This window comes from Morus notabilis, unplaced genomic scaffold (assembly GCF_000414095.1).
Source record: "Morus notabilis unplaced genomic scaffold, ASM41409v2 Scaffold67, whole genome shotgun sequence".
Lineage (NCBI taxonomy): Eukaryota > Viridiplantae > Streptophyta > Magnoliopsida > Rosales > Moraceae > Morus > Morus notabilis.
This window is the reverse complement of record NW_010360010.1, coordinates 532455-551121: the sequence shown is the minus strand read 5'-3', so window position 1 is coordinate 551121 and position 18667 is coordinate 532455. Positions and strand designations below refer to the sequence as shown.

General features: G+C 38.1%; 1 protein-coding gene across 1 annotated transcript in view; it reads right to left on the bottom strand.

The window, feature by feature from the left end:
• Positions 1–891: 891 nt before the first annotated feature.
• Positions 892–18667, bottom strand: part of LOC21402847 (uncharacterized protein sll0005) — a 20853-nt gene continuing 3077 nt past the window's right edge. The window contains exons 7-13 of the mRNA XM_024163983.1: positions 18520–18645; positions 5269–5412; positions 4542–4629; positions 3421–3794; positions 2527–2847; positions 1380–1610; positions 892–1257 (exon numbers count right to left, since the gene is read on the bottom strand). Of these exons, the coding sequence (XP_024019751.1) occupies positions 1123–1257; positions 1380–1610; positions 2527–2847; positions 3421–3794; positions 4542–4629; positions 5269–5412; positions 18520–18645 (1419 nt within the window). The 3' untranslated portion in view covers positions 892–1122. The remainder of the gene's footprint in view (positions 1258–1379; positions 1611–2526; positions 2848–3420; positions 3795–4541; positions 4630–5268; positions 5413–18519; positions 18646–18667) is intronic.

Here is an 18667-nt window from a genome sequence, read left to right as displayed (position 1 = left end):
AGTGTGACCGAATTCTATAGAGTGAGGAAAGGAAAAATATTTTTCTAAATTTCATGTCGTGCATGTGTTGGTGTTCGTGGAAAACTTGGGTGTTTATTTGTTAATCCCGTTTTGTTTTAAGTGTGCCCACACGCACATCTTCGTAGATTCAATGAATTGACGAGAAAAATTCAGGTATTCTAAAGAAGCTTGGAGCAAGGAACGTTTGTGGTCAAAGAACTCAAGTTATCGACCTAATCGTTCGCTAGGTAAATAAATTAATTTGATTAATTTATTCGTGTATAAATTAATGTAATATATAGAGTATCTCAAATATTTGTAAAATTTTTATTATACACAGTCCATTAAATTCACACTTCTGCATATAAAATCGTTTTTAAAACCAACAAAAAGATATGTTTGAGTAAAAACAAAATTAACATTTGGCGGATCCCAATTAAAAGTTAAAAATACTAACCAGCTCGTAGTGCATGTGTCTCAATATTAGATAAGTTAAAAATACTAATTAATTAATAGGACATTAATCTCTCACCATTTGATATGAAAAAGTATGTAAAAAGTAAAAATTCGACGATTCAAAATACTGTCATACTGATACGTATTGGTATTCTTTTATAGACCACTAAGAAATTCTCACAATAATTAAAAAAAAAAAAAAAAAAAAAAAAAAAAAAAAAAAAAAAAAACCTGAAAGGGAAAAGTGATTTTACTAGAAAGCTTAGGCTCGAAGCAAATATACTCAAGTAAATACAAAGATAATGCTCATAAAATAAAAAATAAAAAACTATATAGATAAATGAAATAAAATAAAAGACTTGAAAGCAGACTTCCACACAGAGGCATATGGGAGCACAATGCAGGTGGCAAATATAATGAATTCTATTCAATCTCTTTTGGAAAGAAACAAGATTCATTTAGCTTTTGTAAGAACCAATTTTACATGTGAAGTTCAGTGATTTGAATTGATCATGTTATATACACATCTTCTTTGATTCCTAGTAGGTATAAGGATTAGAAAAGGACCTAAACTGTAGATTGGACATTTTACTTATATATATATATATGATACAGTTCACCAATATGTCACAATTGAGGTCTAGGCAGCAAAATTAAGCTTGTTTTCTACAAAAATGTGTCCCGAATAACGCGAGCTAATATTCGAGAAGTTAATCGATTGACCACTTCAGGCAGTATTGTGGCAGAGATGCCCGGCAACACTGGAAGAAGCTCTTGGATTACCTGAGCAACATTTATACCCTGTTGATTCCCCCAAAAAAACATAACAGAAGTAAGACTAGAACTCGTATTCAAGAAAGGAACAAAATATGCAAATGATAGGTGAACATCACTAGTTAAGTATGAGCTAGGATGTAAAGTACCTGATTTGATGTTCTTGATATTGAACTTCCTGCAGTCAAGAACTCGACGATTTTTTGAACATTGTTCAATATGACTCTGTCCTCCTCGGTTATTGTGGGTAGAAGACCTGCTGGCTTTAAAGGTCCAAAAGTAGGAACCATACTAAAAATAGGAGTAGGATTTCCAAGTCCAAGAAGTGCCATTATACGCACCAACTGTTCCCTTGTGACTGCATCAATGCCCTTTACAATCTAATTTGCATACCAAAGACAACGCCCATATTTTTCAGAAGTCATGCATGAATTTGGTGATTAAAAAAAATACCGAAGCAAACAAACTGCAAGTCTCATTTGAACACACTATGAGATCACAGCTCAAGTCTGTCTTTGATATTGAACAAAATGCAGTCGAACAGGAAAAACTAGACAAAGTTCTGCAGAATTGTAAGAGTCCACTTCCAAGAATGCAAAAGGTAAAAAAAGCTCAACAGAAGATTATGATGAAAACAACAACCTAAGACATGCACATTTTGCTCTCTCTGAATAACGATACTCTTAATAATTGTCAATATGGTGATCACTAAACCATCACGTATTCAACTTTGTCAAGGTTAAAGAGATACCATATATATACATACATGCACATATAAATATACATAGAAAGAGTTATCACTTAACTCGTTTGCCTTAATAAATCTGCGTGTAATGTACCGTCACATCACTGCTCACTAACTTTTCCCATTATTTGAGTATCAAATGACTAGATGATCTCTTAAACATCTACCCAGAATTTAACAAGCCTAATAATGACTAGATGATCTCTGATGATGCTTGATGAGTCGGGAGAGATCTAGGCTTTTAGAAGTGCATTATTAACCTTATAGTATTAGGATTTGATGACTATTTACTCTTTTTTATGCGTCCAGCAGTGAATTAGACTTGTCTTTTTATGGATTGAGTAATTAAATTTCTTGTTTTAATGATTATTGAGTATGGATTTAGTTTTTCACTACTATTATTATTTTTTATTTTTTTATTGGCACTTTTTGAGGCTTACGCCTAAAGGCCCTTTAGCCAAAACGCCTCGAGGCCCGATTCCAACTTTTAAAAGCTTGACTTAAGTACTAGATAAAATCATGATTATTACAAAAGTCATTTTGGGAAGTACCTCATCCAGAAGAAACTCTCGGAAAAAATTTCCTTTATCAGACAGCAAAAATGCCAAGGCCGCCCTTGTTTGGACAGGCTCCTGTTGAGCTGGAACTGGTAGAAGTACAGGAAAGGCATTTTCCATTGAACGCTGCAAAATTCCAAGTTCAGCCATATTACCATTCAGATCTTCTCCACCTCCACTTTTAGCTGCAGTTATGAAACTCTCAAAGGCTTGCATGACATCAATGAACCTTTCTGCATCAAATACTCCAGATTTCCCATAAATAGTATAGCGTAAAGCATTCCTTAGCCGTGGGGATTCATCAGTTAGGAGCCTCTGACAATGAAAGAAAGAGTTAGACCACACCACACAATAAACTCAAACCAAGCAACTAGACAGATTCTTATTGGAAAAACTGGTTGGTGCTTTTGTAAAAATACATTTAACTAGCTTCTTCAAGTCAACTAACACATTTTCAAGCCCAACATGGCAGGAAGATAAGATTAAAATTTCTTAGCTACATCGTATGCATACACGTAAAGTTGATATACTAAGACCAAGGATGGAGGAAAGGGCTAATCAAAGTAATCATTTCATTTCAGATACCAACTATCAATAAGCATTATATGAAGTCGCGAGTCAATTACTTTTAAATATAGACCAGGTCCTAGCAATTCATTTGTCAACTGGTTAGCAACTATTTACTGTTTACAATAATACTGTTCCAACAAATAATCCATCTGTTTTTTTTTATGTGTATATTGGATCATTAAAATAGTTCAGCAATGTCTCATAAACTATCGCCAAAATCGCATTTGCACCAGTGCCCAGGCAATCATCATTTGTTTATGTGACAAAGAAGTAAAAGATGCTCAAATATAGTTGTTTCCATATAAAAACATCATTTACCTGTGCAATATATGGATATGCCTCATCGACAATCGCAAAATCAGGATTTCCAACCAAAGCTATCCCCTCAAGTACTCCAATTGCTCTGATTATGAGAGCAAAATAAGGAGGTATCCGAAATGGATAGTCAAATGTAATTTGTGCCAAGTCCGCTGCCAGCTCCTGGAAATTGATATTTTTGGCTCCTCCACCTTCAAGTGCCTGATCAAAAACCTTGGCCAGAACCGGCAAAATAGGTTCCAGATTAACACCTTCTGGAATGAAATCGAGTTTAACAAAGTCCTTGACTATGGCTCCATAATCACGATGTATAAGGTGAGCTATTGCTTCAATCATCCCATACTTCTGATCATCCGTTAATTTTGTGACAAGGCCTATTATAGAAAAATACGAAGCCCATAAACAAGTTTACAAAAATAATACAACTATTCTTGGGGTATCTGAGAGAAGGAAACGTCAAGCATTGAATGAGAGATCTTTGATTGCAGATACATTATAAGTATATTTGCAACACAATTTCTGCAGTTAACAAACTATTGATAATGTCACAAATCATTCTCAGTGAAACATGTAAGGGATGTTTGCAAACCGAAGATTTAGCACCCTTGATGTATTCAATTGCATAAAGTTGATGGCATTACATTGAAAGGATGCACACACACACACACACATATACGTATAATATACATTTTCAATAAATATTATCAAATTTTAAGTTCACTCATTTTTCCCTCACCTTAGCTAATGCATGACATCTTGGTTTAATCAAATCGTTTCAACATGTTTTAAATTTTGGGATGCACTAAGAAAAAACATCATGAGTTCCAACTTTATCTTAATAAGACATTTGATTTGAGGATAAGATTAAAATGCTCTCAGTTAAAAGAAATCTAGTTTGAATTTCACTTGAAGAGGTTCATTTTCATTTTCATTTCCTTTTTTTTTTTTTTTTTGTTCACATGTGCACGCGAGAGCAAATATCGGCATCTAAAAATGCTGAAAGATCAATACAACTTTTAAATGCAGAACTGGGTTTAAGTTAATGTTATGAAATGAAAATTTGTGCATGATGTTGATGCAGAAAGATCATTTTGATCATGCTAAATGAAGTAGATTACTACCAAAATCAAGAATAGCTAGCTTCCCATCTGGAGTCCGTATCAAATTTCCAGGATGAGGGTCAGCATGAAAAAATCCAGTGTCAAGTAACTGTCAATAAAAATAACAAATGTATTAACCGACTTAACATATAATACATAAATCTGTCCAAACCTTCAACATAATAATGGATAATACCCTGTTGTTTTGGAATTTGAATAAGTTAAGAGCGTAATAGTCACTCAGCTAGCATGGAGAAACTAGAAAGGTAGACAAGATTCTCTTCCAAGTAATACTAGAAAGGTATACAAGATTCTCTTCCAAGTAATACTATATGCCTTAATAAGATTAAGGTATTTCTAAACAAAATATTTCAAACCAGTCAAGTAAAACGTAACAAGGTAAATTGGCAATCCAACATCTAAATGCAACAGTGAAACAGCATTGTGCATCAACCAGTGCCTATTGCACTACCTAAACAACATCACTTTATTTTGCTATCACATATAAGTGAGCTCGTAAAATGTCTATTACAAAGAGCGTTTCCCCACTAAGATGGACAAGAAGTTAAAGCTAGGGCCACAGAATTAAATAATATCATACTCAAGCATTTGAAACGTCTATTTCCTATAACCCAGGGCTAAAGTAGCTATTAAAGAGCAGCTGAGAGTAATTATTTGTTTTTCTTCAAATAAAAGTTTTCTATCACACACAGAGGATGCAAGATTCCTGAGCCAATCGACAAATTACCTGCTTCAGATAGCAGATGACTCCAACGTTGACCAATTCTCCAACATCACTTTCCGTACTTTGTGAAAGCTTTTCTCCTTCTATCCATTGTGTAGTGAGAACCTTTCTTGATGTATACTTGCGGTAAGTTCTGGGGACAACAACCTGGAGAACATAAAACAAGCATTAAAAGTTCTCCAGCAAAATGCTAGACGAAACCAAGATGTTAAAAATATCATCTACAGGAAAAGTTGCTTGGAAAATTATGCGGAAAAAAGGAGAACTTATAGCACCGTGAGCTACTCCTTGAGATCATGAATGTTGAAAGGAATGATAACTTTCTCTAATGTCAAACTCCTAATAATTTTCCTATTAACAACTTCAGAAGCCAAATGCATTTTTGAGCAATGCACTTTCAAACATACCTGAAAACTGAGATTAAACTCGAGGACTACAAGTTAAAAAAAGAATCTTCCAGACTATCTGATGCATTCTTGCAAACATCTACTCTTTCTAATAAACATTTTGTGTCAGTTCCAGTAACATGAGTGGGAGCTCCATTGATGAAGTTCAAGGCGGGTCAAGGTCTGGACATTCGGACCAAGGGGAAAGTTCAGGTTCGGACCTAATTGTCTCTTCAAGCTATTTAGTGGAAGTTCGGACCTAAAAATGATGCATTACTTGGTGGTTGATCAGATCTAAAGGTGGACGTTTTTTGGGCTGTTTGGTGGTGTTAATTTTGTGTTTTAATTGTGTGTTTAAGGCTGGCTGAAGGTTGTGTGTGCTTTAATTAGGGGTTTTTAGCTATGTTTATTAGTTGGAATTTGCGTGGTTTGCATCTTCAGCTTTTTATGTGTGAGATAAATGACTGACAAGGGAGTTATGTTTTCAGTTTATTTTTTTTAAGCTTGTAATTAGTGGCTGATTATTGCAGCCATTAGAAAAACGTTTTTAGCTTGTTAAAGGTCCTTCTAAGGCTATAAATGGTTGTATTTGGCCTTACTTGACGGGTGATTGAGAAATGAAAACTGAAGTTATTCAACTCTATTCTTGAATTTCTTATCTCTTTAGTAGATTTCCATTGAGTAACAAATTCTTAAATTTTTTGTGTATCTCAAGGTGGTGAAATCTTATCCTTGAGTGGTGAAATATTCATTCCTTTCCTTCCAATTTCCATCCGTCCAGTAGCAATTGGTATCAGAGCCAAAAGCGTGGTAGGCCCATAACCCACAGGTCCCAAGTTTGGAGTGTTGGTATTGAATCTATTGATTGTTATTCTTTTTTTTTTATGAGGGGAACAACTTTTCGAGGGAGACTGGTAGAAGAAGATGAGTTGTTGGAAGAAAGAGATCGAAATATCGAGATGGAGGAAATGAGTAACTATTGAAAAGCGTGTTTATTTCCTACTGTTTACGAAATACTATTTTCGAAAATATATGTAATCTCTGTATGGTAGATTAGTTGTTGATTTGTAGCTAGCTGTAAATTAGGAGTTAGTTTCCTATTTTTTCTCTAACTAATTGTAACCTAATTGTATATGAAAGAGGTTTATTATCTCTTATTAAAAATATATGAGACTGACGGCTAGGTATTCCAAAACCTACCGGTTTCCACAGTAACAATATAGCAGCTATAGCAATGCCTTGAGCGGTATGAGAGACGAACTCCACCAAGGCATGATGAGCACCGAATAGATGAGGAGAATGAAGACATCAATCCATTTCACATTGAAGATGAATCCAGCGATGACGCCTACACTCGCCAAAGACGACGGAACCACCATGGAGGCCGCGAAGGTGATGTGAAGATCGACGTTCCTGAGTTCGATGGTCGTGCACAAGGTGATGTTTTCCTTGATTGGCTTTACACTGGAGGAAAGAAAAGTGAAGTTAGTGGCAATCAAACTCAAGGGATACGCTTCCCTTTGGTGGGAAAACCTGAAACGGGAACGATTTCGAGAAGGAAGGAGACCGATCCGAACATGGAAAAAACTCAAGCGCGAAATGAAAAGGAGGTTTATTTCGGACAATTATAAGCAGGAAAATTATTTGAAGTTTTACAATTTCAAGCAGACTGACTTGAGTGTGCAAGACTACACACGGGAATTTGAGTTTCTAATGCTCAAATGTGATGTGGTGGAACCCGAAGAGAAAACCATCGCACGATTCATGGGAGGATTGAAGAAGGAAATAGCAGATGTTATTTGACTGCAACCTTATTGGACGTTCAGTGATGTTAGGAAACTTACAACGTGGAGCAACAATGCAAATGTGAGTCAAAGGCAACGTCAAGACCTTACTTTTCCAATCAGGGGAATGCAAGTTCATCCGGCATGAAGACGTTTGCGAAAGGTACATCTTCAAATGTGTCTAAACTGGATTCAAAAGGGGATTCTACCGCCAAGCCTGTTGGAACTTCCAACACTTCGCGAAAATGTTTCAAGTGTCAAGGATATGGGCACATAGCATCTGAGTGTCCCAAGTAACCATCCTTGAGGAAGAATTTGAGTTAGAAAAGAAGAATGAAGATCCACAAGAAGAGGAGAATCTGGAAGTGGTTGAACATGCAGATGAGGGTGAAATTTTGGTGTGCCAATAGGAGTTTACACACGGTCCAAGCAAAAAATGAGCCGTGTCTGCGTGAAAATATTTTTCACACGAGATGTACTTCTCAAGGCCAACTCCGCCTATGCGTTTGTATAGCCGGTCCCAAGCCCAGGTAAAGGAAGAGGGTTGCGGTAGGTTGACGGCCAGCGTAAAAATAAGTCACTCTCACGGATTTCACTTACATAGAATCTGTTGGAGCGTTCCCTACATGCGACGCGCTTTGCCGGGCCCCGTGTATAGTGTTAAATAGGCAAGGGGGGTCTTCGCACATTCATGGATGTGTGCGGGGGGAAAAGCGAGCCCATGCGCCATGTCGGGCCCCGGATATGGTAAAACATATGCAAGAGGGGTCCTTGCACATTCATGGACGTGTGCAAGGGGGAGAGCTAGCCTATGATAGGAAAATTCGTTTACATAGTTAGAATGTAGGTTGTTTAACTGGTAGATCTATGGAACTAGTAGATGTTATGGTAAGAAGAAGAATTAACATTTTATGCTTACAGAAAACGAAGTGGACAGGAGAGAAAGGAGATTGGAAATTTAAGACACAAGTTATGGTATACAGGTTGGGAAAGAAATCACAATGGAGTTTGTATTCTAGTAGACAAAATTGTGAAAGATGATGTAGTTGAGCTTAAGCGAATAGGGGATAGAATTATTATCCTCAAATTGGCACTAGAAAATAAGTTCATCTATGTAATTAGTTCTTACGCTCTACAAATAGGATTGGATGCGGAAACTAAAATCAAGTTCTAAGAAGACATAGATGACTTAGTGTATCGTATAGGCAATGAGGATAGCATTTTCATTGGAGGAGATTTTAATGGGCATGTTGGTAAGGATAGGGAAAACTTCGAAAGGATCCACGGTGGTTTTGGTTTTGAAACTCGAAATGAAGAAGGAAAATCTATTTTGGAATTTGCGTTGGGGCATGATTTTATGATAACAAAAACATTTTTCAAGAAAATAGATTCTCACTTGATCACTTTTAAGAATGGGAGGAACTTGAGCTAGATAGATTATTTTCTCACGAGGTATAGAGAACGTTCTCTATGTAAGAATTGTAAAGTATTTCCTGAAGAAGTACTAGCTACCCAACATAGGTTAGTGATCTTAGATGTGAGCATTAAGCTTTGCTATAAAAGGACTAAGATAAACCACCTCCCACGAACTCGTTGGTGACATTTGAAGGGAATAAAGCAATTGGCCTTTAAAGGGAAGTTGTTAGATTAGGCTACTTGGTCATAAATAGGTGATGCAAATACTATGTGGGATGTCATGGCCAGCTGCATTAGAAAAGTGGCAAAGGAAGTACTAGGGGAATCTAGAGGTAAAGGCCCCTGATAAGAACAAAGAAAAGATTATTATTGAAAACAAGAATTAGACTCGATTACAAGATAGATTGGCAGACATTCGAGAGGTCTGCTAGCTCTCCCAAGAGTTTTTCCAGTTTACTCTAATCAATCCCCCCCTTTAGTCTCTTTCTTTTCCTAATATACTACTACTAACTAGCTTAACAAACATAACAAACCAACCCTAATAACAAACCACTAACCACTTATTATATTGATTACTAATTACTAACATAATCATATCATTACTCCCCTCTCCAAGACACCTTGTCCTCAAGGTGTGGTCAAGTGACCGCAGTGGAATGATGCCATCTCCTTCCCATTTTGTTAAGCCCACCTTTCAGAATGTTGAAGGGCATCGCAATTCTTGAAGAGCCAACTTCAACGGTGACAAACCAAGGTGCCACAGAAGTGTAATTGAGAGCAGAAAACCCATTGGAGCCATTGTTTAGTCTACAAAACATAAAAATTTTGTTTTTTGGAGTTATAATCTCGGAAATATCAGATCTTCCATTTGCAGAGTGTCCAAGTCCTACTCCAATGAAGTCAATTTCTCCATCCCCAGCCCCAGGAGTGCTGGAATTCCCAGACCCAGTCCACTTTGGGCCAAAATTTGAGGACCCATTACATATCTTGCTGAAATTGGTCTCACTTTCCCTGAAATTTTTAGGCCCAACCCCTATTGAGCCAGAAGTAGGCCCAATAATGTTGGAATTACGCAGCACAGACCCAATCACGCAAGAATCAGGCCTGCCCATATCAGAAACACGTGACCCAACCCTCATTTGGCTGGAATTTCGATACTCAGCCCCACCGACCAAAGGTTTTGAGCCAAACTTGCATGTCCTAACCATAATATCACCAGAATTGAGTGGGTCACTACTATTCCAGCCAGAAACAGCCTCAACATCGCCGAAATCATATGTCCCAGTCCAAACCGCAGCCAAATCGCCAAGCCCAACCTCGGCCACGCCAGAAATTGTGAGCCCGGCCCCAAACGTCGCCGCGCGAGACCGCCGCTCCCCCTCCGTCCACAACCCACTGTCAAATCGCCCCCCTTCCACCGTTTGTCCTTCGCACGGCCTCTGGTCGTAGTTCAGCTCCAGCCCATCACCAATCTGCACTCCACAGCACCACTCCCCACCGATCTGACCTCCAGGTCGTGGATCCAAAAGATTATGGTCGAATCGTAACTCCCGCCAACCCTGAGCACCACCCAGGCTAAATCCGGCATCGATCAGCCCTCCTCGTTGCAGATATGGGCTTTCCAAGCCCCAATTGGCGTCAATCTACTGGTCCCGTCGCAGATTGGGTCGATTCTGGTCGAGATTGACCCCTCCGCCGCACGTGTTCTCCTTGCGTTCAGCCACCTTCCCCTTCGGCCGTCTAATTTGCCCTTCCTTGTGCGGGTCCCCACGATTCTGGCCAACATCTCCAAGTTTGAAAACCCTAGCCTCTTCTTTGGGAAGATCCGCCTCTTTCCCCGGCCTCCGATCATCATTCGCCCTCAGTTTGATGCCGATTGACTCAGATCTGAGTGATATCGCACCAGATCGCGAAAAATTGCTTGGAGTGTCGTCGGCCTCACGCGATTCCAGATCTCTTCACATTTTCTCTAAGGTCGTTCGTCGGTTTTGACGTTCCAAATCTAGTTGTGACGAGCCACCGCCAGAAACATGAAGATCTAAAATCATTCCTACATTCGGTGGCCAAACCTTCATATTCGTTTCCAAAAGCAATCTTTGTGTTGGTCTGAAACGTTGAAGCAAATCCATCTTGAATGCACTCCAACAAACAAATGGTCGTCAACTGTCCTCCCATTTAAACCACTTGAGTGCTTCACCTTCCATGAATTCCTCTGCAAACCAGACATTTTCACGTTCTGAAAATCGATTATTCAGATGATATTCTTCTACTTTTACAATCCAAGAATCCGGATCTTTTCCTGAGAACATCGGCATTTCTAATCGCTACCAACGTCCACACGTTCCAACTATTTTTTTTTCTCAAGAAAGTACTGCTCTGATACCAATTTGATAAGAACCAAGAAAATATTATTATTGAAAACAAGAATTAGACTCGATTACAAGATAGATTGGTAGACGTTCGAGAGGTCTGCTAGCTCTCCCAAGAGCTTTCCCAATTTAATCTAATCAATCCCCCCCTTTAGTCTCTTTCTTTTCCTTGTATACTACTACTAACTAGCTTAATAAACATAACAAACCAACCCTAATAACAAACCGCTAATCACTTATTACATTAATTATTAATTACTAACATAATCCTATCAGCCCCCTAAGGAAAAATCTGATGGTGGAGTGAGGAAGTTCAAAAGGCTATTAGCACCAAGAGAGATTTATATAGAGATTTATCAAAGCATAAGGATGTTGAAACTTTTAATAAGTACAAAGAAGCGAAGAAAGAAGCTAAGCGAGCTGTTGATAAGACTCGTTCTACTTAGATAAGGTATATAGGAAACTTGGGACTAGAGAATGAGAGAATGATATATATAAACTAGCTAAGATAAGAAAAATGAAGTGTCAGAACCTAAATCAAGTGATGTGTGTTAAGGATGATACGGATCAAGTTCTGACAAAAGATAAAGACATAAAAGAAATGTGGAGGAGTTACTTTGAGAAGCTTTATAATGATGATCATGCGATAGATTTTGACGATCTTAAGTCAGAAGGAGAACCTAATGTGATGTATAAAAGAGGAATTAGAGTCTCGGAAGTTAAAACTGCACTACGAAAAATGAAAAAGGGGAAGGCATATGGGCCAGATGATATTCCAATAGAGGTTTGGATGGCGTTAGAAGATACTGAAATTTTGTGGCTCACTAAGCTTTTTAATGAGATACTAAAGAAGAAGCTATACCTGATGCATGGAGGAAAAATATTCTCGTCCCCATCTTTAAGAATAAAGGAGATGTGCTGAATTGTAACAATTATAGGGGCATAAAATTAATAAGTCACACTATGAAACTTTAGGAGAGAGTTATTAAAAGGAGATTAAAGGCCACAACTACCATCTCAAGTAACCAATTTCGCTTCATGCCAGGCAGATCAACCACAAAAGCCATTTTTCTTCTTAGGATGCTGATGGAAAGGTACAGAGACGCCAAGACAAACCTACATATGGTCTTTATAGATTTAGAAAAGGCATATGAAAAGGTGTCAAGAGAAGTTTTATGGTGGGTGCTAAAAAAGAGATGAGTGCATGTGAGTTACATCAAGGTAATTAAGGACATGTACGATGGGGTGGTCACGAGTGTGAGAACTGTTGGAGGCTACACGGCAGAGTTCCTCATTCGGATCGGCCTTCATCAAGGATCTGCTCTTAGTCCTTATCTTTTCACCATTGTAGTGGATGAGCTAACAAGAGAAATCCAAGATAGAGTTCCTTTGCGGACGATATAGTTTTAGTTGATGAACATAGGGAAGGAATTAACCGTCAGTTAGAACTATAGAGACAGACTCTCGAGACGAAAAGATTTAAGTTAAGTAGGACGAAAACTGAATACATACATTGTAGGTTTAGTAACTCAAGTAATCAGAATGATGAATTTTCTTTAGATAGTGTTTAGATTGAGACTTTTAGGAAGTTTAGGTACCTTGGGTCTATAGTGCAGTATGAAGGAGATATAGAAGAGGATATTCAACATAGGATTAAGGCAAGGTGGGTTAAGTGTAAGAATGCTACGGGAGTTTTATGTGATGGCAAGATGCCAATTAAGTTGAAAGGAAAGTTCTATAAGACTATAATTAGGACCGGCAATATTGGTCACAACACGACGACACGACTCGAAAACGACACGAATTTTGCGAGTTAAGGTCAAAAAAAAGGTTCGGGTCAGAATTGGGTCGACCTGAAATTGATACGAAAAATACAGGTCAATTTCGGGTTGGACCCGCCTAACCCGAACACGACACGAAACTCATAAAAAACTAAAAAATACATATATTTTTCATTACATATTTTAAATTTTATTATGAACTTGTGATATTATAATAGTTATACTCAAAATCTTATACTATTATTTGCTTAATTTCAATGTATGTTATTGTAATCTAGTGTGTTATGAATTTTAAGTTATTTCTAATATGTAAAAAATTAAATAAAAGTATACAATTTTCGTGTCAATTTCGGATTCACGGGTCAATTTCGTGTCACGGGTCATTTTCGGGTCGTGTCATGTCAACTTGTAAAGTGGTCATATCGTGTTCGTGTTGAGGTTTTTAAAAAATTTCGTGTCACGGGTCGTGTTCGGATTGACTGCAAATTTTAAAAAAATGATCAAAACACGACACGAACACAACACGTGACACGAATTGTCACCCCTAACTGTAATCCGCCCAGCTATGTTATATGGTAGTGAATGTTGGGCCATTAAGAGACAACATATATCTAAGATGAGTGGCAGAAATGCGTATGTTAAGATGGATGAGTGGCCATACGAGAATGGATCACATAAGAAATGAAATTATTTGTAGTAAAGTAGGTGTAGCACCAATAGAAAATAATGTGCGCGAAGGCCGCTTGAGGTGATACGGGCATGTCCAACGTAGACCGCTAGAAGCACCAATTCGTGTTTGGAAAAACATTCTTATACCTAATACTAGGAGAGGGAGGGGTAGACTAAGAATTACGTGTATTGAAGTAGTTAGAAAAGACATTCTAGATCTAGACCTTCAGAAAAGTTTAATTTTGAACAGAGCTGCGTAGAAAAGTGAAATCCATATAACCAACCCTAATTAAGTTGGGATTAGGCTTGTTGTTGTTGTTTGTACTTCTCAAGGCCGAGTGTGCAATGTAATTGTTGGCGGTGGGAGTTGCACCAACTTAGTAGCCGAAGAGATGGTGAAAAAGCTTAATCTGGATACTGAACCTCATCGTCAACCGTACAAAATCATATGGTTTTAAGAGGACAGCGAGTTCAAGGTAACGAAGCGGTGCTTAGTTTCATATTCCATTGGGAAAACCTACAAGGACGAGATTTGGTGCGATGCAGTGCCAATGGACGCATGTCATTTGCTGCTTGGAAGACCCTGACAATTCGACCGTCGCGTGATGCATGATGGTTTCAACAACACACACTCATTTGTTAAAGATGGCATCCGGATCACTTTGGCGCCAACAAAACTGAATGCCATTGAAACAAAAAAGGAATCTAACTTGTTCCTTATAGGATCTCAAACCTTAAGAGTCTATTTCCAAAGGTAAAACTCCTGCGATCTTATTAGTTTTGGAAACAAACCATTCGGTTTCCTCAAAAATTCCTTAACTAATCCGTCCTTTGGTGGAGGAATTTTCTGATATTGTGCCCAAGGAGATTCCTGATAGGTTACCTCCAATGAGGAATATACAATATTGTATTGACCTTGTACCAGGGGCATCACTACCAAACAAGGCAGCCTATTGTTTGAATCCAATTCAACAAGCTGAATTGCAACAAGTGGAGGAATTGATGGTGAAGGGCATAATCCGGGAAAGCATGAGTCCGTGTGCTATACCAGCTCTCTTAGTTTCAAAAAAAGATGGCTCATGGCGTATGTGTGTAGATAGTCGTGCAATTAACAAAATTACAATCAAGTACCGGTTTTCAATTCTTAGACTTGACGACCTTTTGGATCAACTACATAGGGTTGTTGTCTTCTTAAAAATTGATCTTCGTAGTGGCTATCACCAAATCCGAATGCGATCAGGGGACGAGTGGAAGACAGCTTTCAAAACCGGTAAAGGGTTGTAAGAGTGGCTGGTCATGCCTTTTGGTCTTTCTAATGCTCCTAGCACATTCATGAGATTGATGACACACGTTTTTAAACCCTTCATGGGCGAATTTGTGGTAGTTTATTTTGATGACATCTTGGTGTATAGTAGGTCCTTTGAAGTGCATTTGGAGCACTTACGAATGGTGTTTGAAGTCTTGAGAAGAGAATGCCTTTATGCCAATCTTAAGAAGTGCCAATTTTAACTAACAAGGTGGTTTTCTTAGGTTATGTTGTTTCAAATGAAGGAATCAATGCCGATCCAACTAAGACGGATGCTATCAAGAATTGGCCTATTCCTCAATCCATTTCTGACATTAGGAGTTTTCATGGCATGGTGTCATTCTATCGAAGATTTATCAAGAACTTCAGCACTCTTATCGCTCCCATAACAAAGTGCTTAAAAGGAGGAATATTTAAGTGGAACAAAGCTGCCCAAGCTACTTTCGATTTAATTAAAACTAAAATGACCGAAGCTCATGTTTTAGCACTTCCTAACTTTGATGTTGTTTTTGAAGTTGAATGTGATGCTTCTAACGTCGGAATTGGTGTAGTTTTAAGCCAAGAAAGGAGGCCAATTACGTTTTTCAGCGAAAAACTAAATGACGTGCGTCGCAAATATTCAACATATGACAAGAGTTCTATGCCATTGTTTGAACTCTCAACTATTGGAGCCATTACCTAATACCAAAAAGAGTGTGTTGTTTTCCGATCATGAAGCTCTCAAGTATCTAAACAGCCAGCACAAGCTTAATTCACGCCACGCAAAATGGGTGGAATTCCTTCAATCTTTTCACTTTGTAATAAAGCATAAATCTGAAAAAGTGAATCAGGTGGCAGATGCAGTAAGTAGATGACGAGCTCTTGCGACTCATATGCAAGCCATGGTGGTGAGCTTTGAAAACGTGAAGTTTTTTTACAAAGAAGAGCTGGACTTTAGTTCCATTTGGGAAGCTTGTTCAAGTGGACCAATGAAGCCTTACTTTCTGCAAGACGGTATTCTTTACAAGGGGAACCAGCTTTGTGTGCCGCAAAGTTCACTCCGGGAGGCCATCATTCGTGAAGCACATAGTTGTGGACTTGCTGGACATTTTGGACGAGACAAAACGAAGCTCCTTGTGCAAGAGCATTTCTTTTGGCCAAAGATGATTCGGGACGTGAGCCATATTGTTAGTCGTTGCATAACCTGCCAAAAAGCCAAGATGCATGGAAGCAATGCTGGTTTATACACTCCACTTCCAATTCCTTCTTCTTTATGGGAGGATGTAAGCATGGATTTCATGTTGGGATTGCCTCGCACTCAACAAGGTAAAGATTCAATTTTTGTGATTGTGAATCGATTTTCTAAAATGGCTCATTTAGTTCCTAGCACAAAGACGTCGGATGCAACACATATGGCTGATTTGTATTTCCAAAGTTCCTAAGTCACTTTTGGAAGACGTTGTGGGGAAAGTTAGGAACAAAGTTGCATTTCAGTACTTCCTTTCATCTACAAACAGATGGACAAACTGAAGTTGTTAATCGAAGCTTAGGAGCGTTGTTGCAGAGTTTAGTGAAGAAAAGTATTCGTGAATGGGATCTAATGTTAGCACATGCCGAATTCGCTTATAATCGGTCAACAAGTCAGACTATGGGTCGCAGCCCCATTTGAAGTCGTCTACGGAAAGAATGCTATCAACCCTTTAGATTTGACTCCATTGGTTATTGAAAAAAACTTTCGAGGCAATGTTGAAGAGAGGGCAAAACAAATAAAGAAGCTTCATCAACAAGTTCGAGACAAGATCCTTGAACAAACGCAAAAAAACAAGACACAAGCATACTTCAACCTAGAGCATAGGAAGCCTGCTGCATTCAAAGAATGAGATAAGGTGTGGATTCACTTGAGGAAGAAACACTTTCCTAATCGGAAGTTTCCCAAACTACAACCTAGAGCTGATGGTCCATTCAAGGTGGTGCTACGTATTGGTGAGAATGCTTACAAGATTAAGCTTCCGGGAGATTATAGTGTTTCAGCTACTTTTAATGTGACAGACTTGTCTCCTTATTTGGATGACGATGAATTGTCTGACTTGAGGCAGAGTCTTGTCCAACCAGAGGAGAATGATGAAGTTCAAGGCGAGTCAAGGTCTGCACATTCAGACGAAGGGGAAAGTTCAGGTTCGGACCTAATTATCTCTTCAAGCTATTTAGTGGAAGTTCGGACCTAAAATGATGCATTACTTGGTGGCTGATCAGATCTAAAGGTGGACCTTTTTTGGGCTGTTTGGTGGTGTTAATTTTGTGTTTTAATTGTGTTTAAGGCTGGCTGAAGGTTGTGTAATAATTGGTAAGTTATTTGGTGTGCTTTAATTAGGGGGTTTTAGCTATGTTTATTAGTTGGAATTTGTGTGGTTTGTAACTTCAGCTTTTTATCTGTGAGATAAATGGCTGAAAAGGGAGTTATGTTTTCAATTTTTTTTAAGCTTGTAATTAGTGGCTGATTATCGCAGCCATTAGAAAAATGTTTTTAGCTTGTTAAAGGTCTTTCTAAGGCTATAAATGGTTGTATTTGGCCATACTTGAGGGGTGGTTGAGAAATGAAAACTAAAGTTATTCAACTCTATTCTTGAATTTCTTATCTCTTTGGTGGATGTCCATTGAGTGGTGAATTCTTAAATTTTCTATATCTCAAGGTGGTGAAATCTTATCCTGGTGAAATATTCATTCCTTTCCTTCCAATTTCCATCCATTCAGTATCATCCATGGGGCCGCAGGGGAAGGAAAAAGAAAACAAATCAAATAATTAAATAATTAAATCCTTTGCGCGTTGTAGTTCTTGGTTCGCACAGCTTTGATAGGAACTTGTTAATTGGTTAGAGAAGTTAGTAGTTTGTTAGAAAGGATGTTATTAGTTAGTTACTGAGACTTTAGTTGGGGAGGGAATTAGTTAGAGAAGGCAGGTTATATAAAAGGGGTGTTCGGGAACTGAGAGAGGGGGGGAATAGTCTGAGTGATTTTGGGAAGTCTTGGCTGAGGCTGAGCAAGGGTGTGTCATAGTATTTGTAGGATTGTTTGTGATTCGTTCAGTTAATCAGTAAAGATTACATTTTCATTCTTCTTGATTCTTTTCTGTGGGAACCAAACTTTGTTCTTATCAAGCTTCTCAACATACAAAGTAGAGAGCTCTAGTAAGTCTTAGAAGTCTTTGCAGAATAAATAAAATTAAAGGCTAGCAAGAGCAATCAAGTCCAATTCGTTCAGTTATGTAAATATAGCTTAGCTACAAGTCTTTCATCAGATTAGCTGCATCATGCAGTTTTTATTTTATTTTATTTTATTTTAGAAAATTGCAGCATTCAGTTCTGTAAGTACAGCTTTAGAATAAGATATTACTGTACTTAAAACAGTGCCAATTGTTCAAGCAAATATATTGTTTACCCAGGACAGAGTAGCATCTAGTTCTTGCTAAAATATACTTTGACAATCATAGTTTTAAAATAACATTTGGTAGCCTCGGGACAAAAAAAAAAAGAACTTGGGATATAACACAAGGATTAGAAGAGTCACCTGCGGAAGGTCCTTCCTCATCATTTCAGAAAAAATCATTCCATTTTCACCTTCCTTAACATAATCCAGCTCTTCAAAGAAACGGGCTGCCCATTCATCAACCAGTCCAACCACATCTATGGAGATCTGAAATGAATAAATGGGAAGG